The 22,947-nt window shown below is 33.2% G+C and overlaps 1 protein-coding gene across 7 annotated transcripts in view; it reads left to right on the forward strand.

Moving 5' to 3' along the window:
* LOC114327271 (caskin-1) overlaps positions 1 to 22,947 on the forward strand; it is a 475,220-nt gene that overhangs the window by 313,016 nt on the left and 139,257 nt on the right. Inside the window, exon 1 of one of the 7 annotated variants that reach the window (XM_028275823.2) lies at positions 20,229 to 20,506. The exons of the other annotated variants lie outside the window; for them this stretch is intronic. Coding sequence (XP_028131624.1) covers positions 20,470 to 20,506 — 37 coding nt within the window. The 5' untranslated portion in view covers positions 20,229 to 20,469. Of the gene's footprint in view, positions 1 to 20,228; positions 20,507 to 22,947 lie in introns of those variants that run through there. 7 annotated transcript variants of the gene reach the window in all.

Here is a 22,947-nt window from a genome sequence, read left to right on the forward strand (position 1 = left end):
ATATTTGGAAAAAACTAAGTTACAGTTACAGGGACATACACTTGAAATCCACTGAACGAAAAAAAAAACAAAAAATAATATAATTCTATTAAACGGCGATATACTTTTCTTTCTTTTCGTTTCCTGAAAAGTTATCAAAACTCAGTTACTAGGTTTTTCCTTTTCACGGGAGAGATGGTAATAAAATTTTACGACCTCTTCCATTCACTGTCGACAAAGTAAAAATGTATTGCATTGCACAAATTTTGTTTATACACGTTAAAAATTTTAACACGTTGACGAACAGTGCGTCAAATGTATAATCAAGTGTGACACTATATGAATTTTGCAAAGTAGAATAGGGAAATTGCTAAATTTGTTTTAGCGCTTATAGTTTATGGAAACAATATGTTTTTTGTAAACATGTGGACGACGACCATGGATGTAGATGCATATTTCATATGCATCTGTAGATGTAATAATAGGATTTTGATTTTAAATTCAGCAAAATATGTTTAAGCAAGGCGAAAACCTCGCGTTTCTTGGGAAAAATATTCCCATGAGATCTTTTTGCGTAATCAGTTTCATGAGATACCGCAGAATAAGACCCAAAAGGTTATAATAAAGATATTAAAAATGACTGTTAATAGAAAAAAATACTGAAAACTATTTCACACCAAAACTAGTTCGTCCCTGTCTTGCTAAGAGAGCCGTCGATTTATTGCATTTCGATTTAATGTCCATGATTCAGCTCCATAGCAAAGCACACTGTGTACATGAACATTTAATTAGCCTTATTCTGAGGGCCAGTATCAGATCTTTGTTGCATAAAATCTTTTTTATTTTCACGAAGTTGGCACGTGCTTTTTCAATTCTCTCTCTTATTTCTGCAGTCTAATCGTTATTTTCTGTGATTATCGTTCACAAGTAAGTATATTTTTTTACTCTCTCAGACTGCTGGCCGTCTATAGTTAATATTTCATTTGTATTGTTGTTCTTGCTATTTTTCATAAATTTGGGTTTTTTGATGTTAAGAGAGAGTCCGTATTCTCCACTACATATATCTTAATATTTTGTTCATTATTATTTCTAAGTCTTCCAAGTTGTCTGATATTATGACTGTATCGTCGGCATGCCTAATGTTATTAATTAAATTTCCATTCACTTTTATGCCGACTGTCTCGTTTACCAAAGCTTCTTGTGTGATTTCTTCAGAATAAGCACTAAACAATAACGGCGACAGTATGTAACCTTGCCTGGCCCCTCTCCTTATCTCCATTTCTTCTGACACTTCTGTTCCAAATTACACATTTGATCGTTGGCTGTAGTATAAATGGTATAGTTTATTACTAACGTTATTATTATGGTATCGTTTATTACTAACGAGGAAGTTATAAATGCTAAATCAAATGAAAAATGGAAAATATAGAGACGACGGAATAACAAAAGAGATGATTAGAGATGGAGGTCAAACTACCTTGGAGGCAGTTAAAATCCTTGGCAAAATTGTTTTGTTGCGAAGATTGAACACATTGTTTGAAAAACGTTAATATGTATCTATAAACTTGACAAAACGTATGTTTGGTCGTACGTTTTGCATGACACACAAAACGTACAATAAGACGTAGCGTGAAAACGACCCTTTTTAGACATACATTTTTCCATAAACCTCTCGAAAGTAGAATTGGTATTTACTGCATCATCGTTGATTTGTATCGGGCACACTGAAAAATCGCATGACTTGTTTTGAATTCTCTCAGAACTTAAATTTGATCCAAGATCAGTAGGTCTCATAGTATGATCTATCTGATAAGATGTACCTTGTACATATTTATTATCATCATTACTATTAATATTATCACCCAAATTACGTTGATTTAAAAAAAATAATCAATTATATTGCGACATTTCAATTTTTTACTTTTTAAGTTCTCGGTAGAAGCTTCTGATTCCTTTCGTTTATCGTTTCTTTGACATCTTATAACTCTTCGTAAATCACAAACTATATTAATATAAAAAAAGAAGAATAAACTCAAAATACTATTAATCACGCTAACAATGTACAAAAAAAACTGATACGACTCTTAAAGCGTATATTGTAGAAAATTGAGCAGTGTACTTTCTTCTTCTTCTTCTTCTTTTTGTTTTTGGTCTCGATGCAAGGCAGTTACCAGCACGATTTATAGGCGATCTTGATGTAGTCTGGCTCTAAGCCATATCAAAATCGCTAACTATGTTCTTGTAAAAAGGTTTTGATGAGGTGTGATATAATAATTATGAGTTTAGTTATATTTAATTTATTATATTTTGATGGATAAATACTTATTATTTACATACTGTCACTGTCACTGCCAAATCTTAAAATTTGTCAGATAACTTCAACCTCAAAAAATGGCTGTTTGTTTGTTTATTTTATTATTTGTCTGTCATAATAAATATAATATAATGTCAGACCAATCATACACTGCTCAAAGTAATCAAATCTTACTAAGAGTCGTATCAGTTTTTTTAGGAACCAGCTGTACAAACTAAGATCTGCACGAATCAGTATTAGAGATGTTATTTGCATCGATAACCAAAATACACTGCAATCAGTTATCTGCAAACAATTTTATAATTATACGTGGAGATGCTTAGTATGCGTTCACAGAATATAGGATTACATATATTTTTTTAAATATGCTTATTGTGATTATTTTTATTTCTTAATTTATAAGGATTATAAATTACTCATTTCAAAATACACTGGCGTCACTGGCCCGTTTTGGCCAAGTCCCATACTAATAAAATATATTTATATGTAATTCATAATTCATATAATATTGTAATTTTAAAACATGTATAATTATCCATTTGAAAAAATAAATGAATGTTTTTATAATCTTTATATTATAATAAAAAAAAATGTGTGTGTACTTTGTACGCACGTAAGAAGTTATACTTCTAAATATGATTTCAATGAAATAAATATATTTCGGACAGTTTATTTGTATTTTATTTAAAGATTAAATTAATTTTTACTTACTACTTTCCAAACAGTTTTATTAAAACAATACCAAAAATTAAAAAAAGATTAGAAAACACCAGGATTCGAACCGGGGTCCTCTTGATCTCCAGTCGAACGCTCTACCGCTGAGCTATACCCTTTTAATTATCCAGGCTACAAGATTTCTCAGACATAGTGACAAACAGACATATTACTTATTATCTTATTCCCGAGGTAGACAAGTCCAAATACACAAAAATTGTAATAATAGTTATTTATGATATAAATGTTAAAAGTACAATTTTAAGGCACGTATGTGAAAGTTTCGTGTGAAAGATTCGCTTCGCTCATTCTGCAATTCACATGAGTGCCTTAAAAATGTACTTTTTAACACGTACCTATATCATACAATATTTTTTCTACAAACGTTTTATATATGAACAATTATAATTTATTCATTCTCAATTACAGGACAATACCTACAAAAACTTTTACTTGAACTTGACTGACATTCCATTTTTATAATTTTCTTGACATTACATCAAAACTGCCTATACTGTCAATACGTAAATCAGAATAACATCTACTTTTATTTTTGTATATTCTAACAAATTTTAATAGTTTTTTTCTACAAACGTGTTAAAAATGCAATACAGTTTAAATTAAATTTTAAAAAGCCTTTTAAACCACCCACCTTTTTCAAATTGTGCAAGTTGTATTATTAATATCTATTAATGTTAATAATGAAATATAAATATTTTGACGTTTCACAATTTGACAATTCACTTTTAACTGCAGTGCCTTAAAATTTTTAAAGCACCGGTGCTTTAAAGTAGTATTTTTAACGCTCCTATGGAGTGCTATAAATTGTATTTTTAACACGTTTATGTAGAAAAATATATTTAAAAACACTAATATATCCTTTCCACACCTTTTCTGGACTGATAAATACATAAATTAAAACATTTAGTAACGAACTCCATACTGCCTGTGTGCGCATACGCGCAGATTAATAAAATTTCACCCTCAATGAAATCGCGCCTAAAGAAGTATAACTTCAAAAATAAATCACTTGGGTTGAGAGTTGGGGCCGATCGCCCCCATCGCCCCCTGGATCCGGCACTGATAGGACACGTGCCACGACAAAACAACTAAAGGTGGACGAGAAACATTTTAGATTGGAGACCACGCGAGCATAGTCGTAGCAGAGGAAGACCACAAAAACGATGGCTAGATGACTCCAAAGCAAAAGTGGGGAGAAACTGGTACCAAATAGCACAAAACAGAGAAGAGTGAAGAACTCATGGGAGGCCTTTGTCCAGGAGTGGATGCAAACAGGCTAAAGAAGAAGTTATTGTTTTCTTTAGGGACATTTACTTAACAAGCTACATGTTTTTATGGATTCGGCTGCCTCTAGAGATGAATATTCTCGGGATGAATACAGTCACTTAACTTCCACAATATTATTGTCACCTACTGACCCGTCCGGAGAAGCTCATAAAAACCCATAACCTTTTTTAAACACAGAAACAATCCACACTGCTTTATTTACTATAATTTTTATTTTGATAGCAATTTCTGGCTCTTCTTCGTTTCTTATCAGATAAAACAATTGTTCCAGATATCGTTATCGCGTTTCCTCTTTTTACTTTTTTATCGATGATTATTCTGCCGCGCCGTTTTCATTTTCTAATATTCCATACTCTTTCTCTTCCTGCTCTTAAAGAAACTGTTTATTAGATTTTTTTCTTTCTCATTTAATTTATACCGATCCAGATTAGCTCCATATATAAGTTCTAAGTTCTACTTCCATCAGACTAATCAATACGTTTATTTAACATACCTATTATTAAGTGACAACACATTTTTTCTTTTGTCTTCGCTAATATTTATTTATTTCTGTTGTTTTTGTACAGAGAATAAATCAATATAGATGTAAGATTTTTAAAATTGATTGTTACCTATTATTCCTTGTATATTGATCCTTTTTTTATTTTTAATGTGAAGGTGAAAATATTTTTAACCTCTCCTCAATTAATTTTAGAAGTGGTTATTTACGCTTACTTCATATCTATTTACATATCGTCCAATTGTTTTCTCCTAAATTTAGCTCACCACAAATGCAAAAAGTAATGAACAATGAAAATTTTAAAAATAAAGTAATAATTTCAATTAAAATCTTTAATAAACATAAAAGTGCGACAAAAGAGAAATACCATGGATGGTAGTTATTAGAAACACTATTTGACAAATGAAGACTATGCTCCAATTCCAATTTAAAATATAGTCAAATACAAAGCTTCAGAGATACGTGAAGAAATACAAAGAAAAAAGACAACTTTATGGTACTTAAAAACATTAAAATGCCAATTGCCAACTCGGGTTTAATCGAAACAGAAAGTACCGGCCCTAAATATATCAAAATCTAATACGGCCAAGGGGACTGAAAATATTTCAACAAAAGTAGTTAAATTAATTTCAGAAGGTCACGTTGATGCGTTATAAATAGACGTTATAGTAGTAGGCTTGTATTACCTACTAACATTAAAACATTTTGTTGTACAAAGTAATTGATATGGCAACGCTGTTAGTGTGTGACGCGATTGAAGCAGAAGGCACTGCTATCTATCGAACATAAATATTACCGATGGTGTAGATGGCGCAATGTCATGGCGGCACAAATTCTTAGCGGCAATTCAAGATATAATTCTTGTTTAACGAGATTTTTCATATGTTTAGGAAAAAATATTCAACATTTTATTGGAAATATTTTCCATTGTTACAGTTTTATATATGTTGTTATTGAAATGTTATCCAATTTCTTACCGGTAGCTTTATTATAAGCCGAAACATATTATTTTTTCCTACTGTGGCAAAACTGTATATTCAAAAATTTTAAAAAAATTCATAAGTATTTCCTAGGATTATATCTTTATGCTGTAAGAAAATTAACAAAATTGTATGTTTAGTTTTCCCGCTTTATACTTGAAAAAAAGGAGTTTTTTTGAGTTTTTTCGAAAACAAAAACATGAAGTTTGCTCAAAATTTGTCAAAATACTTCTAGTGATCACATATACCTTCTCAATTTTTTTCAAATTTTTTGAATGTGTAGTTTATTTTTGGGGGGGTTCAGATCAACCTTAAAATGAAGGTTTTGCTTTTATACAGGGTGTTTCATTATCAATTTTCCATATACACTCACCGGCACAAAATTCCGCCACCCAAAATTTTTGGTTAAGTTTGACAATTTATAACTTTATTATTTGTGCTCCGATTTTTTAAATTCTTGCACCAATTTGTAGGTACATGTATTGATAGTTTGGTATTATTCCGGTAACAAAACAAATTTGCTTGCATGGCATTATACAGGGGTGAATGGAAGCGTTGTATTTTCCCCTAACTTTAAAATTCTGTGGAAAAATGGAATAGCTGATTTTGTTTCATAGTCCTTTCATATTATCCCGGAGGCATCACTAAAATTTTGTTTTTTGAATTATCCGAATATCTTTTTTCTTGTATGAGCTGTACCATTTTTTGTAAATAAAAACACTGATTGACTCATAAAATAGAGGTTAGATTGATCAGATTAGAATGGCCCGCGTGCAGCCCCGATCTCAATCCTACTGAGAATTTATGGAATGAATTAAAAAAAGCTATTCGCCGTCATCCTAGGCCTCCAGAAAATTTGGTACAGCTATGGCCCTGGTAGAGGAATATCGGGCTATTCCCCAGGCAAGGATAACACATCTTTATTCGATGCTAAACAGATTGCGAACAGTCGTTGCTGCAAGAGGTGGACGTACCCGCTATTGAATTGTTTTGTTGTTAGTTTTGTTTTGTTAATTTTAGTGCGTTTGATATGTTTAATTAAAGAAACCTTCAAAGCAATGTTTTTATTTACAGCTGTAACAAGAAAAGAGATATTCGGAGTGATACTTCCAGTATAATACAAAAGGAGTATGAAACAAAATCAGCCCAATATTTTTTCCACAGAATTTTTTAAATTTAGGAGAAAAACAACGCTTCCATTCACCCCCGTATAATGCCATCTAAGCAAAAATTGTTTGTTACCGGAATAATAACAAACGACATCAATACACGTATTCTTGTTCTCATGATCATTTTTCAGTGCGTCACAGTTTTTCGATTTCTCTCTAATGCATTAAGTTTGATGAGACGGAAAAAGCGGTAGCTCCGTGATTAAACACAAAAATAATGCAGCATTACAATGGTTATATACATAAGATGTCTATTCCTAACCTACGTTTGATTCGTTGATATTTAGAATGCGCGTTTTTTCTAGCCAATCAAATACACGTATTACGAACATTTGACGAAAACTTCGTCCATTTTGGCCATTTTTTAGAAGTGTCAAAGAGTCAAGTGACGGTTATTATTCAGGTCAGTATTTTGTGTACCTGTCATCTTGAAATGTCGAATTCGACTTCCCTTGTGTTTCACAACGTTTTTGTGCATTATTTTGTGTTTTGGTTTAGAATTTAGGTCGTTAAAAGTTAGTTTTGTATTTTGGTTTAGAATTTAATTCGTTAGAAGTTAGTTTATACTCCAGGTCTTTATGCAAGAAAAATATCCATAGTAAGGAGACGTAACTCATGGCTGAAGAACCTTAGGAAATGGTTTGGATGTAATAACAATGAATTATTTAGAGCCGCGGTTTCAGAAATAAAGATCGCTCTGATGATTATCAACTTTTGAAGCCATCAACTTTATCAACCAATCAACTTTATCAACTTTTGGAGACAGCACCTAGAGAAGAAGATAAAAATGCAGTTTATGGATAGTTTTGTGTCATTTTTTAATGTTTCCATATTTATAAATTTAATTAACAATATTGTTTACTTTTTAATTTTATTCCCCTTTATAAAAAATACCTACATGTTAACATATTGTGTAAAAATCAAATCTACTAAATTTCTAATTAGTTTAATTCCACAAGCTTTTCACCTATGGCTAAGTACGATTCTGGCATCTGTCAGATTCGTCAATAATTACATGAAATAAGTCTCGACACATCCAATACAGTATATGACGTCATAATTAATGACGCACTGAAAAATGATCATGAGAACAAGAATACCTACAAACTGATGTAAGAATTTTGAAAATCTGAGCAAATACAAATAATAAAGTTATAGGTTGTCAAACTTAATAAAAATTTTGGGTGGAGGAGTTTTGTGCCGTGAGTGTAATAACTGGAGAAACCTTAGCATAAAATACGAAGATTTAACTTAAAACACTTAAATAAAATGTGGTTCCTTATCAAGTTACAGGGTGTTTTATCTAAAAATGTAAAAACTACAAGAATAAAAAACCGCTAAACGCCGTAAAAATGAGTGGCGCATAAAATATTCCAGCTACAAAATATCTGATATGAATGTTACGTGGCGCGAAAATGGATTTTCATTTGATGCAAAACAAAATTTTAGTTTTATTTTAAAATATTTTTCCAAAATATTTGCTAAATTTGAAGTAAACGCGCCACAAAAGAGTAACTTTGATACAGTTTGAATTTTGAAACTCTTTTGTGGCGCGTTTACCTCAAATTTAGCAAATATTATGGAAAAATATTTTAAACTAAAACTAAAGTTTTGTTTTGCATCAAATGAAAATCCATTTTCGCGCCACGTAACATTCATATCAGATATTTTGTAGCTGGAATATTTTATGCGCCACTCATTTTTACGGCGTTTAGCGGTTTTTTATTCTTGTATCATGAGTTTTTCAAAGGTATTTACAAATTAAATGTATGAAGTTGAATGCAATGTTCCTCTATTACACGTCAAGCTTTATAAATTGTCACCTTTGTTGCATTATCTGCCAAATGATCTAGTGTCCATCGAATGTATACTAGATTTTTTTCTATTCGAAATAGATTGAAAAAAAAATATATTGAGATGGCCGGTAAATGAAGTCGTATTACGAACATTTGACGAAAACTTCGTCCATTTTGGCCATTTTTTAGAAGTGTCAAAGAGTCAAGTGACGGTTATTATTCAGGTCAGTATTTTGTGTACCTGTCATCTTGAAATGTCGAATTCGACTTCCCTTGTGTTTCACAACGTTTTTGTGCATTATTTTGTGTTTTGGTTTAGAATTTAGGTCGTTAAAAGTTAGTTTTGTATTTTGGTTTAGAATTTAATTCGTTAGAAGTTAGTTTATACTCCAGGTCTTTATGCAAGAAAAATATCCATAGTAAGGAGACGTAACTCATGGCTGAAGAACCTTAGGAAATGGTTTGGATGTAATAACAATGAATTATTTAGAGCCGCGGTTTCAGAAATAAAGATCGCTCTGATGATTATCAACTTTTGAAGCCATCAACTTTATCAACCAATCAACTTTATCAACTTTTGGAGACAGCACCTAGAGAAGAAGATAAAAATGCAGTTTATGGATAGTTTTGTGTCATTTTTTAATGTTTCCATATTTATAAATTTAATTAACAATATTGTTTACTTTTTAATTTTATTCCCCTTTATAAAAAATACCTACATGTTAACATATTGTGTAAAAATCAAATCTACTAAATTTCTAATTAGTTTAATTCCACAAGCTTTTCACCTATGGCTAAGTACGATTCTGGCATCTGTCAGATTCGTCAATAATTACATGAAATAAGTCTCGACACATCCAATACAGTATATGACGTCATAATTAATGACGCACTGAAAAATGATCATGAGAACAAGAATACCTACAAACTGATGTAAGAATTTTGAAAATCTGAGCAAATACAAATAATAAAGTTATAGGTTGTCAAACTTAATAAAAATTTTGGGTGGAGGAGTTTTGTGCCGTGAGTGTAATAACTGGAGAAACCTTAGCATAAAATACGAAGATTTAACTTAAAACACTTAAATAAAATGTGGTTCCTTATCAAGTTACAGGGTGTTTTATCTAAAAATGTAAAAACTACAAGAATAAAAAACCGCTAAACGCCGTAAAAATGAGTGGCGCATAAAATATTCCAGCTACAAAATATCTGATATGAATGTTACGTGGCGCGAAAATGGATTTTCATTTGATGCAAAACAAAATTTTAGTTTTATTTTAAAATATTTTTCCAAAATATTTGCTAAATTTGAAGTAAACGCGCCACAAAAGAGTAACTTTCATATCAGATATTTTGTAGCTGGAATATTTTATGCGCCACTCATTTTTACGGCGTTTAGCGGTTTTTTATTCTTGTATCATGAGTTTTTCAAAGGTATTTACAAATTAAATGTATGAAGTTGAATGCAATGTTCCTCTATTACACGTCAAGCTTTATAAATTGTCACCTTTGTTGCATTATCTGCCAAATGATCTAGTGTCCATCGAATGTATACTAGATTTTTTTCTATTCGAAATAGATTGAAAAAAAAATATATTGAGATGGCCGGTAAATGAAGTCGGATTGCCCGTTGCCAGATCAAATTTAGCGTCGTAACCACTACAACTACATAAACCATTTGGGGAATAATCGTTAATTGGATTATACTTTTGTATCTTAATAACTTCTAAACGGCTTAACCGATTTTGATCAGTAAACATGAGTTTGAAACGTATTAACCAGTAGTATCTGATGGATCTAAGGTCAAGTATGATAACTGAAGCTATTACAGGAATTATTGAGCTTTCGAAACCGTTGTTCCCACAGGAAATAGATTTTATCATATTTATGAAGCCTATAACCTAAAAATTCGAATTTTCCCGGATATGAGGTATACATCGTTAGATTCGTCTTGAGTCCTTCTACAAACGCTAAGTTATTGGAGCAATTCGTACGTTGAAATGTTAAGTAATTGTCGAAAAACCAAAATTTTCAAAGTTTAGTTTTTCAGTTTTTCGGCTATACTGAGCCGTGTATATGTCTGATCCTGACGGCTTAGACACCATTTGAAAGCTTAAGTCAACACTATTGATTTCATGTATTTGCAGTTCTCCTGCCTCTTCGTGATCCGAATATATATACCCCCAAAAATATGCCGTTTTGTACTTACCAAGTCCTATAGCTGGCTTATGGGTCGTCAAAAGTAACAAACTACACCGGTTCTAAATCGGCCCTGACCCCCTCTTTAAACACAGAGAAAAATATCAAATCGGTTTAACTTTCAAACACACATACATACATATCCACAAACATTTTCCCTTTTTTAAATAAAAATTGAGTCACATTTCTAAGCTCTATAACTTTTGAATGGTATAACCGATTTTCAAAATTAGACATGCGTTGGAAAGGCAATGATCAGTTCTATTAGAAGCCGCTAAGGTTGGACTAATCTTTAAACTTTTTGGGAGTTTTGGTGACGAGAACGAAAAAGAGTCCCTAAATTGGAAGGGCCGTAAAATCTACACCCTTGGACCAAAATCGATGGTTGACATATAAATGGGTGAGTCTTTTCTGAACTTAAAGATGGGAGTTGGCCCAATTTTCAATTCAGTCAGATTTAGAAAATCGAAAATTTTGTGTATATATAGTGTCACGTGTAGGGTGGTGTGGGTGTGCGCCACTGGCGAGAACTGCCGTTCTCTGGTAATGTTCAAAATTAGACATGCGTTGGAAAGGTAATGATCAGTACTGTTAGAAGCCGCAAAAGTCGGACTTAAATTTTCGAAGTTTTTGGGAGTTTTGGGGACCAGAACGAAAAACAGACCCTAAATAGGAAGGGCCGTAAAATCGACACCCTTGGACCAAAATGGATGGTTGACATATGGGTGAGTCTTTTTTTAAACTTGAAGATGAGAGTTGGCAAAATTTTCAATTCAGTCAGATTTAGAAAATTGAAAATTTCGTATATATAAGTGTCGCGTGTAGGGGGGTGTATTTCTGCGCCACTGGCGAGAACTACCGTTACCTGGTAATCTTTCCGATATAAAACTAACAGCTTCGATAACTAATAAATCGAAAACTATTAATTTTATCAAAAAAATGTATAATGAACATTTTTTGCTTATAATTAATATTTTTACCAGCATTTGTGGTCAAAATATAAAAAAAAAATTCCACTCTCGAGATGAGATGGCAACCACCCCATGGTAAAAGCGTCTTTCGGCATAATATAGATTTTGATCCTTGGACTATCCACTAATTATTGTCAAATTTTTAAGCAAATCGATCCATTCTGTAAAAATTGCGAAGTGAAAAATTTCAGTTCCTGGACTAATTCTACATTTGGAGCTCTATAACTTCTGAACGGCTTATCTGATGTTGATCACTAAACATGAATTTGAAACGTATTGACAAGTAGTATCTGATGATGCATCCAAGATCGAGTATGATAACTGAACGTATTACAGGAATTATTGAGCTTGAAAAACCGTTTTTTCCCATAAGAAATAGATTTGATCATACTTATGAAGCCTATAACTTAAAAATTCGAATTTTCCCAGATATAAGGTATACACTGTTAGACGCGTCCTGAGTCCTTCTACAAACGCTCAGTTATTGGCGAAATTCGTAGGTTGAAATTTTGAGTAATTGTCGAAAAACCAAAATTTTCAAAGTTTAATTTTTCAGTTTTTTGGCTATGGTGAGCACTGCGTATGTCTCAGCTTGATCGCTTAAACGCCATTTGAAAGCTTAACTCAACCCTATTGATTTGGTGTATTTGCGATTTTCCTGTCTTTCCTTAAACCTAAGATATATACGCCCAAAAAATATGCTATTTTGTATTTACCTAGTCCTCTAGCTAACTTACGGGTAGCCAGAAGTCAAAAATTGGACCGGTTCTGAATCGGCCCTCACACCCTCTTGAAACACAGAAAAAAAAATTCAGATCGGTTTAACTTTTCCACACACATACATACATACATACATACATATCCACAAACATTTTCCATTTTTTAAATAAAAATTGAGTCATATGTCTGAGCTCGATAACTTTTGAATGGTATAACCGATTTTCAAAATTAAACATGCGTTGGAAAGGTAATGATTTATGCTATCAGAAGCCGCAAAGGTCGGGCTTAAATTTTTGAAATTTTTGGGAGTTTTGGGGACGAGAACGAAAAACAGGCTTTAAATGGGAAGGGCCGTAAAATCCACACCCTTGGACCAAAATGGAGAAGTAACATATGGATGGACGAGTCTTTTCCTAAACTTTAATATGGGATTTGGCCCAATTTTAAATTCAGTCAGGTTTAGAAAATCGAAAATTTCGTGTATATATAGTGTCGCTTGTAGGGGTGTTGTGCGCCACTGGTGAGAACTGCCGTTCTCTGTGGATTTTTGCTCATCATTTTAAAACTATTCGACGTATCCTTTTCATACTTGGCAGGAAGTATAGGTAATGTACAACTTTTCCTTGACTGGTTGACTGGATTCCTCCAGTCACCAACTTTTAAATTAATAAATATATTATATGAAATAAGAATTTGATATTAATGTTGAGAGTAAAAGACCGATGACTTACCATGTCGGGATAGTCTTGATTTTTTTTCCGGTTTTTCCTCATGATTTACAATGAGGTTATCCAAAGGGAATTTAATTGTCATGATTAAATTCGGTTGTCTTTTTAAAGACAAATTACATACTATCATTGTATCATTATTTGTTTGACAAGTTTTTTCAAGAATTCTCATTATGAATGAAGTAGATAAGATTCAATAATTATGTATGTATTAGAAGATTTTTTATATTTCGAGTAACAATATAATTTTTTAAATTTGTATTTTGAAAACGATTTTCGAAAATCAGAAAGGTCAGAAAATTCAAGGTACTGCACAGTGAGAGCACATCCTAAAACACTACTACAAAGTACTTAAAAGTCTATAGTACTTGTTGCTTTATGTAACCTGTTTAAATATATTATAACCGTAAACTTCTTCAGTTTCCTCAGTCATTCATTTAGTATTAAACATATGTGTAACAGATAAAAGTCGAAGTTTTATCGATCAGAGTTATTATTCATTGTTTACCTTCTTAGGTGCTATAAACAGATTTATGTTTCCTAGTTGGAGCTTTATGTAACAAGTAGGTAATTACTCCGGTATCAGTTTACACGTGTATTTACATGTAATTTGTTTAATTTCAATTTCTAAGCGCTTAACTACTGTATCCAGTGACTGAATTGCCTTAAGAGTTGCTCAATGGCTTCCAGTCTTTGTAAAACAAATTAATGCCATTCAAATCCATTTATTTTCGAACGTGTACAATGTACAAGGATAATAACAATGTAGTACAAATTCTCACCAACAACTAATTGGTTAAAGTTAGAGAAATATTGTTAAATCCATTAAATGAGTGAATATTTCTACAACTTCTATTTTTCTTCGCAGACTATATTTATATTCTTTATGTATGATTTTTTATTGTTCAACCTGATCATGGATGAAATAATAAAAAAATAAGAACTAAATCAGGATATCAATTGGAGAACAACACCTTAAAATAATCTGCTATGAAGACGATGCAATACTAATCTCTCAAAGTGAAGATGATTTACAACGTATGCTCCACCAATTTAACATAACCACCAGAAAATTTAACATGTTAATTTTCCCAAAAAAGACAAAATGCATGCAGTGGCGTAGCTAGGGTGGGTGACACCCGGGGCGGTAATCGATGGTGTCACCCCAAATCCTAAAAATCCGATAACCGTATGTTTTGAATAATGAAAAAATTAAGAATTATAGTTAACGAAACTGCAGTAAATAGTATATCATCGTCGTCGTCTAACCGCTATCGTCCACTGCTGAACATAGGCCTCTTAAGTTTCTGCATGTCTCCCTATCTCGAGCTACCACTCTCTAGTTCCCGGCAGTTCTATATAATAGTTTATTTACTTTTTTGTTTTACACTATGTGAATGAATTAAAATATTTTTTAGCTTTACTAGCGAAAAGTTCTGAAATCACATTTTCTATATTTATGTTTTGTGTTGCTTCATGTTCGATAGTTAATCATCATCATCCAGCCTCAATAGTCCACTGCTGAACATAGGCCTCCTCCCCTCGTTTCCATCTCCATCTATCCTGCGCCGCTCTGATCCAGTTTTTTTAGCTTTCTTAAGTCGTCAGTCCATCTTGTAGGCGGTCGACCGACGCTTCTCTTGTCTTCTCCTGACCTCCATTCCAGTAACCTCTTCGTCCATCGCCCATCTGTCGTTCTGGCTATGTGTCCTGCCCATCTCCACTTCAACCTGGCTATCCTTTCGATGACGTTAGTCACCTTTGTTCTTCTGCTAATTTCTTCGTTTTTGATTTTGTCTCGCATTGTTATTCCTAACATTGACCGCTCCATTCTCCTAACATTAATTGCTCCGTTCGATAGTTAATAAACCGAGGTTATTAAGCCTTGTTGACGTCATTGTTTCTCGCAAGTAATTCTTGATTGATTTTAGCTTCCCAAAACTTCTCTCACATGAAGCAACCGATGCAAAAATGGTCATAAACAAGTTTAAGGCGACCAAGTTTGGGAGAGATTCCATAAAATCGCATTCCACCATGAATTTTAAAAAGTCTACAGCTAACCATTTAGATACTGTAATATTGGCCGCTTGTAAAAGTCTTCTAAGCCTTGGTATTTCTAGCAGGAGGTCTTCTTCTGATACCTCTTCATGGTAAAAGTCACAAAATGTTGAAACAGCTAATTTCAACTGTTTACTGTTCGTGGAAAAGTAAAGTGTGTGTCTGCACAGCCTCGAACAAAAAAGCCATATGGATGGACTGATCTGGTTTCGAGTTCAACATTGAATGTCAAAACATTTCAACATAATATTATCTTTTTGAAGTTCGGCTCGAAGTGTACAGTTTTTAGGTAGAAATGTCGTCGTCTTCATATTTTGTCGTTGCAAAATATATGTATTACTTTATTTTATAATATGATTATGTTTTTCTTCAATATAAAGACGAAGTACCCCTATTTTGGTCGCTGATTGATCAATGCCTTTAATTATACAAAGCGGGCATAAGGTTATGTGTGGCACCTCTGGTGTATAAATTTTCTTGTTGATGAGAGACTTTGTAAATTGAAGGAACAACACTATAAAAATGTTCTGCCAATACTTTAACTGCATCCAGCATAGTGCGCAGTGACTGAGAACTCCAACGCGTTGTGGAAAGTCGCTTAACAGATGTTTTGCTGTGTTTAATAAGCACTTCCTAGCAGCTAATGGAAGCACATAAAAAACTTAAAAATTGCTTCTTCAGTTCTGGAAAATGTTATACAAGATGTGTTTTGTGCAAAAGAGTGCTGGCCACATAAATTAATTAAATGATCAATAGATCCGAGGAAAATGACCTTTTTGATTTTTGCTTTAATAATAGCTTGTATTCCTCCATGTACGCCGCTCATAACAGATGCATTATCGTATCCCTGTGAACGGTATTTCATAATATTTCTACACCATCAATTTCAAGCTTCTTGAGAATTTCGTTACTTAGATTAACTGCTTTTTTCCATTTAACGGAAAAAAATCCAAGAAATGCTTCTTACACCTCGACTTCTCTCGGTTTCGTCACAGTATAAAGAGGAACAGTATAAAGAGGAACAGTAAAATTTCTTCTATGTAGGCACTTTGATCTCAAGAAGTACTACCGGAAGTTAACCGGTACGTAGCAATGCGAGAGTGGTACTCTAGCGGTCTAGCGACTGGAAACCTTGCGCGGTCGCCATGCGCCTTTTTTACTTCTTACTTCTTTACTTCTTTTTACGATTTTACTTCCAATTTTTCTCAGAGCAGTTCTAGTGTCCCTATTTATACTGTGGTTTCGTGTGTTCACAAAATAATATCGATCTTTAGATTGATACGTGAGTAAAGTCACAAATTAATGATTTATTCTTTTGTGATCGGGTCTCTCGGGTGTCACCCCTGAAGGGGTGACACCCGGGGCGGACCGCCCCCCCCCCCCGCCCCACCCTAGCTACGCCACTGAATGCATGGTTATAACGGCAAATCCAATAACATGTAAATTGGACCTGGAGGGTCAGATAATAGAACAAGTGATGAAGTTTAAATATTTAGGCGTCACACTACATATTTAGGCTCTAAACTGAAGTGGAAGATCAAGTGAATGGAGTAAACAGAGCCACAGGTTGCCTGAATGAGACAATATGGAGAAATAAAAATATCGGAAAAGAAATGAAAGGCAAAATTTACAAAACAGTCATCAGACCAATAATGACATATGCGGCAGAAAGACGACCCGACACAGAGAGGACAAAAACATTGCTCGAAACAGCGGAGATGAAAACCCTTCCAAAAATTCATGGTAAGACAGTATGGGACAGAGCTAGAAGTACAGATATACGACGGAGATACAAGGTGAACAACAATAATAACTGTAATAACTGTAACAGATAGTAAAAAACATAAGAATAGAATGGAATGACCACATAAGCCGAATGACAACAAATAGACTAGTAAGGACATCTCGAGACGGTTCCCCAATAGGAAGACGGTCAGTAAGAAGACCACGAAAACGATGAAACGACAACTTACTAGAGGCACATTGAAAAAACAGACAAAGTTATGTCTATACAAAAAGAAGAAGAAGATGCATGATTTTTGAAATAACTTTAAAATATGGCTCATTAAGAAACTGATGGTCCGAAAATCACTGCAGGATACCCAGGACTACAGAATACTAGTAAAATACTAGTAAGTATTTAGAGATTTTTTAGTGCTGCATTTGGCTGACGATTAGCAAGACAAAACAAACAATTTTCATATATTGCATTCTTAGAAATATAGGTAAACCAATATGAGGAAAAAAGGTCGCACATTATTTTAACTGCTTCTCGGATAGAATCGTAAAACACTCAAATGAAACACTGAGGTTTGGTTAAAAAGATAAAAACATTATGTTAAATGTTTAAGTCATGACATTGCTTTAAAAGCTCAGTTTTCGACCATTCTTTTGCCTACGGTACCTTCTCTCATAACATATATTTTCGAGAAATCATGGTTGCTGTCATATTTCGTATGTAATTTCAGCAATTTATGTATATAATAATAGTCTACTACAATATAACTTTATTAAGCTTGTTGGAAACCGTTATTATTTGGCCCACTTTCAATTGAGAAAGAAATGACTCAGCCAGAGCAGAGAAGACTTTTAAAAATAATGTTTAACAACTGATATAATACTTGGTCATTTATTAAATTATCTCTTGAGGCAATTTGGGCTAATCGGTAGGAAAATATCAGTGGTATTCATGGGCGTGAAATGTTTTGTTGTCGAGGATAATAGAAGAGGACTTTTCAGAAGTTTACAATTATTATATTTTGCTCCCGGCTGTAATCAAATCAGATAATCAACTTGTTTTGCTAACAAGGAATCCTTATTTGAGATTATTATTAGCGTTATGATGTTCGTTTCATAGTTGGACTGCCAACAACAATTTTGATGAGATTTCAACATTAGAAGATGAAGAAACTGAAGGTGCATTAAGTACAATAACTCCCAAGACACCATTTCGAGACGAAATACAGGAAAATTAAATAGAGGTGGGACATGTATAGGTTACTGAGAAGAAAATGGTGCAAAGTATAGAAATATAAACGAGCTCTACACTCTCGCGAAGTTCCTCGACGAAGTACTAGGAAAAGTTATCCGAAGTGCATCTCTGCACACTGGTTCAACTTGTGGAACACATTCGCGCGGGGTAAAAATAACTTCGAGTTCTTTGACTCGGTCGCAAAAACCGACACAGAATGGAAGTAGCCCGAGGCGAAGCGAAGTCGCATGAAGTAGCTCTCTACACTCTCGTGCTCGCTGAACTTCGATCAACTTCGCGAGTAGTATAGTGGACGCTTTATACAAAGCTTCTTAGTCTTAGAGTACACTAGTAGGTACCTACACTCGTTGTCACATACGCTGTACAAAGATGAACCTGTGAATCTACTCAAGTCCACTCTCATTGATAACTCATTCCATCTCTATCATCAACAAATATCTATTTTTCCAAAAGCTATGGGCATTCTATTTCAGAAGCACTAATGGTGAAAAATTAGAGTCAATTTCTAATAACACACAGTTGAATAATTCCTCGTTCATCCCAGAAATAGCCACAAAATATTCTTCTCTTCCGTACTTCCCACAAGTCACGAACAATCCTCCTAAACTGTTAAAAACTGACCCGTTAAAATAGCCCAAAAAACACCAGAACTGTAGGAAAATTGTTCTCGAAGTCCAAAACTCTATTGACCCCTTTAGAACATACTAATGTTGTCCATCATATACCCTGCGTAGAGTGTAACTCCTGCTACATTGGTCAGACAAGCCGCTCTCTTCAAGGTCGTGTAAGTTCTCATAAAAGCGACATAAGGATTTCCAATCTCTCTTGTGCCCTTGCACTACGCGCTGCGCCGTTTCAACATCAAATCGACTTCACAAACTTCAAACTACTGACCAAACAAAAAAAAATATCATAAGAGATCCCTCATATAGATCAGAATGTTGGCAGGAGACGAACAAAGTGTAGACGCAGATGAAATGGATTTTCCTCGAAGAGCGTTGAATATGAGCTGGTGCTCATATTCATACTGAGCTCATACCAAAACATTAAATCAGGCGACGTACGAATCAAATACAGTGGACAATTGAAAGAATAGACTAGACTAGACGATTGACATGATCTGGGTACGTGAGGCGCATGGAAGAACATAAATGACCAAAAAAATGATTTTGACAATACTTCATATAATAGGAGAAAACGAGAAAGGCCGCCAATTACATGGATTAACGAACCTATGGCAACAATGAAGGACCAAGCAATGAAAATTCCTGGAGAGATAAGAAGAGGTGGCGATCGATATACCAGAGAGGTATAGGTATAAAAGAATATAGAAAATATAGTACCCTGCGGGCTCTCGTGTCTATTGCTAGGCAACAAGTTTTCGAAAAGCTGTCGCATATTTTCAATTTTTTCTCACTTTCTTGTGATATTAATGTTGATAATAATGTTTGGGAGATCGAAAATCGTTTGCTATGCTAAAAAAAGGTTAGACTTTCTAGAACCAATGTTTTTTCAGAGATATCAGCGCCTTAATAGGCAAAAATCACTTATCAGACCACCAGATAGACCAGATACTACTGAATACAATATTATTTAATGTATCGTTTATCGTCCATTCCCTCTACTGTTTATTACAAACTGAAGCATCATAAATGAAGCAAAGAGTACAAAGGCCAAGTTTGAACAAAGTCGTTAAGTAGATATATTATTAACAATCAGCAAGTCGCAGTCGTGTCAAACTATTTGCTTTTTACTGCACTATTAAACACTTCGATATAATGCCAGCAACACAAACAGTAAGATAAAGCCTTGAAGAAAACACTAACTACATCAAGGTTTTACGATTAATTGTTAATGCAAAACAGTGGTGTATTGTTTGAACAGTTTTATTTTGGTTTTAACTGCAAAATACTCATGAATTGCGCATGAGATAAAGGAAATAAAAAATGCGATAAAGATTAGTTCTATTTGAAAAATGTGTATTGGCAATAAAATATAGCAACGTAGACACGTAGACGCTTGTGTTACAGGAAGTGTGCAAAATGACACAGTGTTTTCGATTTCCTTCATTTAAAAGAGGTAAATATTTCTTGGTATTTTTATGCATTATGTATACAGAGTTTAAGTTAATGTGCAATAAGTAGCTAACGACGTGAAAAAATTACTATATTATTTAATCCATCTTCTTCAAGTGCCATCTCCGCGACGGAGGTCGGCAATCATCATAGCTATTCGGACTTTGGAGACTGCTGCTCAGAAAAGTTTTGATTTAATCGATAGCCATGTCCAATTGTCCAGTGTCCAGTCGCATGTGATGTTGACAATTTCTTTCTCTTTGTTCTCCTTTGTCAATTTCTTACCGGCAATATGCAAAAGTCGCAGTAATATTTTCGATTTAGATCAATATAATCATCATCATCAACAGCCATTCCATCCATCGTTGGATGTAAGCCTCCCTTAGGTATGTCTATTCGAAATATTAGGCCAACCATTCGCATGATATAATCAATCCATCTTGTTTCAGGTCTGCCTCTACTTATCTTACTTGCCATTTGCCGCCATTCAAGAATTCAGTTGTCTTCCATTCTTCCTATGTGTCCTGACCAGTTCCATTTTAACATGGCAATCTTCTGGGTCACATCTATTACATCAAATATAACAGATGATCAATGTAATACTTACATAATTGTATATTTCCAGCCTTTACTTTTTGCATCCAACGTTCAAACACTATATCGAACTTTAAATAAACTACTTTTTTATGATTTTTGTCTTTCCTAGATGTGCACTACATCATTTGATTTGTACATTACTTTTACTATATCACGTGAAATTACATGCCAGTTCTATCCTCATTTCATCAATAACTCGTAATTATTTTATTTACTTATTTGCAGCGCCATTTTCAAACGCCAGAGTCTCAACTTGACAAATGTTTTATACCTTAAATCTAGATATTTTTGTCGTCATCGATGTTCATTCATATAATTTTCTTTTCGGGTTTTCTATCTATCAAAGTTTGCACAAAAGAAAAAAGGTGATGGTGATGGTGATCTTTGGCATGGAAACTAGTCCAGTTACAAATTTAAATCATGAAAAAGTTTACAATATATATTTACTAAGTAATTGCCACAACAAATCTATTTGTTTAAAAAACAGACCTCAAACCTTCATACTCTTGCTGTAAATGCTGGTTTGATTAATCAAAACTTCGGAACTAATTGACCAACCTTAATATCTTTTTCCAATACGCGTCTTTCGATGAACTTTCAATATAAGTTTAGAAAAAAATCTTAATTTAAAATTGAGAAAGTTATTCTATTTGTTTATTAGCTTAAAAATTGTATAGGTACTTGTCAAAAAGTTCCCTAATTTCAATGGTTCGAATTTTATTTGAAAGGTTGAATGCCCCTTTTATGTGGAAAAAAATTCAATTATTTAAAACTTTTTTGCTCTGCATAATTTTGAAAAGTATTAACTTTTTTTCAAAAATTTAGATTGCAAAATTATTTTGCAAAACTCTTCCTTCCTTTAATTAAAAAAAGGAAATATTTCTTGGTATTTTTATGCAATATATATACAGAGTTTTAAGTTACTGTGCAATAAGTAGCTGAGGACGTGAAAAAATTATACGAAAATGACAGTAATATTTTCAATTATGATCAATATAATTTAATTAGATATTTCCAGCCTTTAAGTACTTTTTGCATACAACGTTCAGACAGTACATGTACATATATCAAACTTATTTCAAATAAACTAGTTTTTTTATTATTTTTGCCTTTCCTAGTTGCGCATTCTTATGTTTTGCCTAGTTATTGCGTGGATCCCCTTGTATTCGTTTTAATCTTTATTTCTGACTTCTTTAATCCGCGAGTCTCAGTATTTCTCCTGCCATCCTCGTCGTTTTCTTATTGTTTTTACTGCACTTAATTTTTTTCTTGAACGGTATTTAATATACAGGGTGTAAAAAAATACAGGTCATAAATTTAATTACATATTCTGGGATCAAAAACAGTTCAATTGAACCTAACTTATCTTAGTACAAATGTGCACATAAAAAAAGTTACAGCCCTTTAAAGTTACAAAGTGAAAATCGATTTTTGCCAATATATTGAAAACTATTAGAGATTTTTTTATTGAAAATGAACATGTGGTATTCTTATGGCAGTAGCATTTTAAGAAAAAATTATAGTGAAATTTGGACAACCCATAAAAATTTTATGGGGGTTTTGTTCCTTTAAACCCCCCCCCCCCCAAACTTTTGTGTACGTTCCAATTAAATTATTATTGTAGTACCATTAGTTAAACACAGTGTTTTTAAGAATTTTTTGCCTCTTGGTACTTTTTCGAAAAGTCAGTTTTCATCGAGATATTTTGAATATTTGTCAAATCAACCACATATTTGTATATGTACGATTATTAACTTGGTAATAATATGAAAATTTATTTATGATTTACATTTATAGGTATATTTTGAACCATATTAAAAAAGAAGCCACATCTCGATAAAAGGTGCC

The sequence above is a fragment of the Diabrotica virgifera genome, chromosome 2 (genome assembly GCF_917563875.1).
Source record: "Diabrotica virgifera virgifera chromosome 2, PGI_DIABVI_V3a".
NCBI classification, from domain to species: Eukaryota; Metazoa; Arthropoda; class Insecta; order Coleoptera; family Chrysomelidae; genus Diabrotica; species Diabrotica virgifera.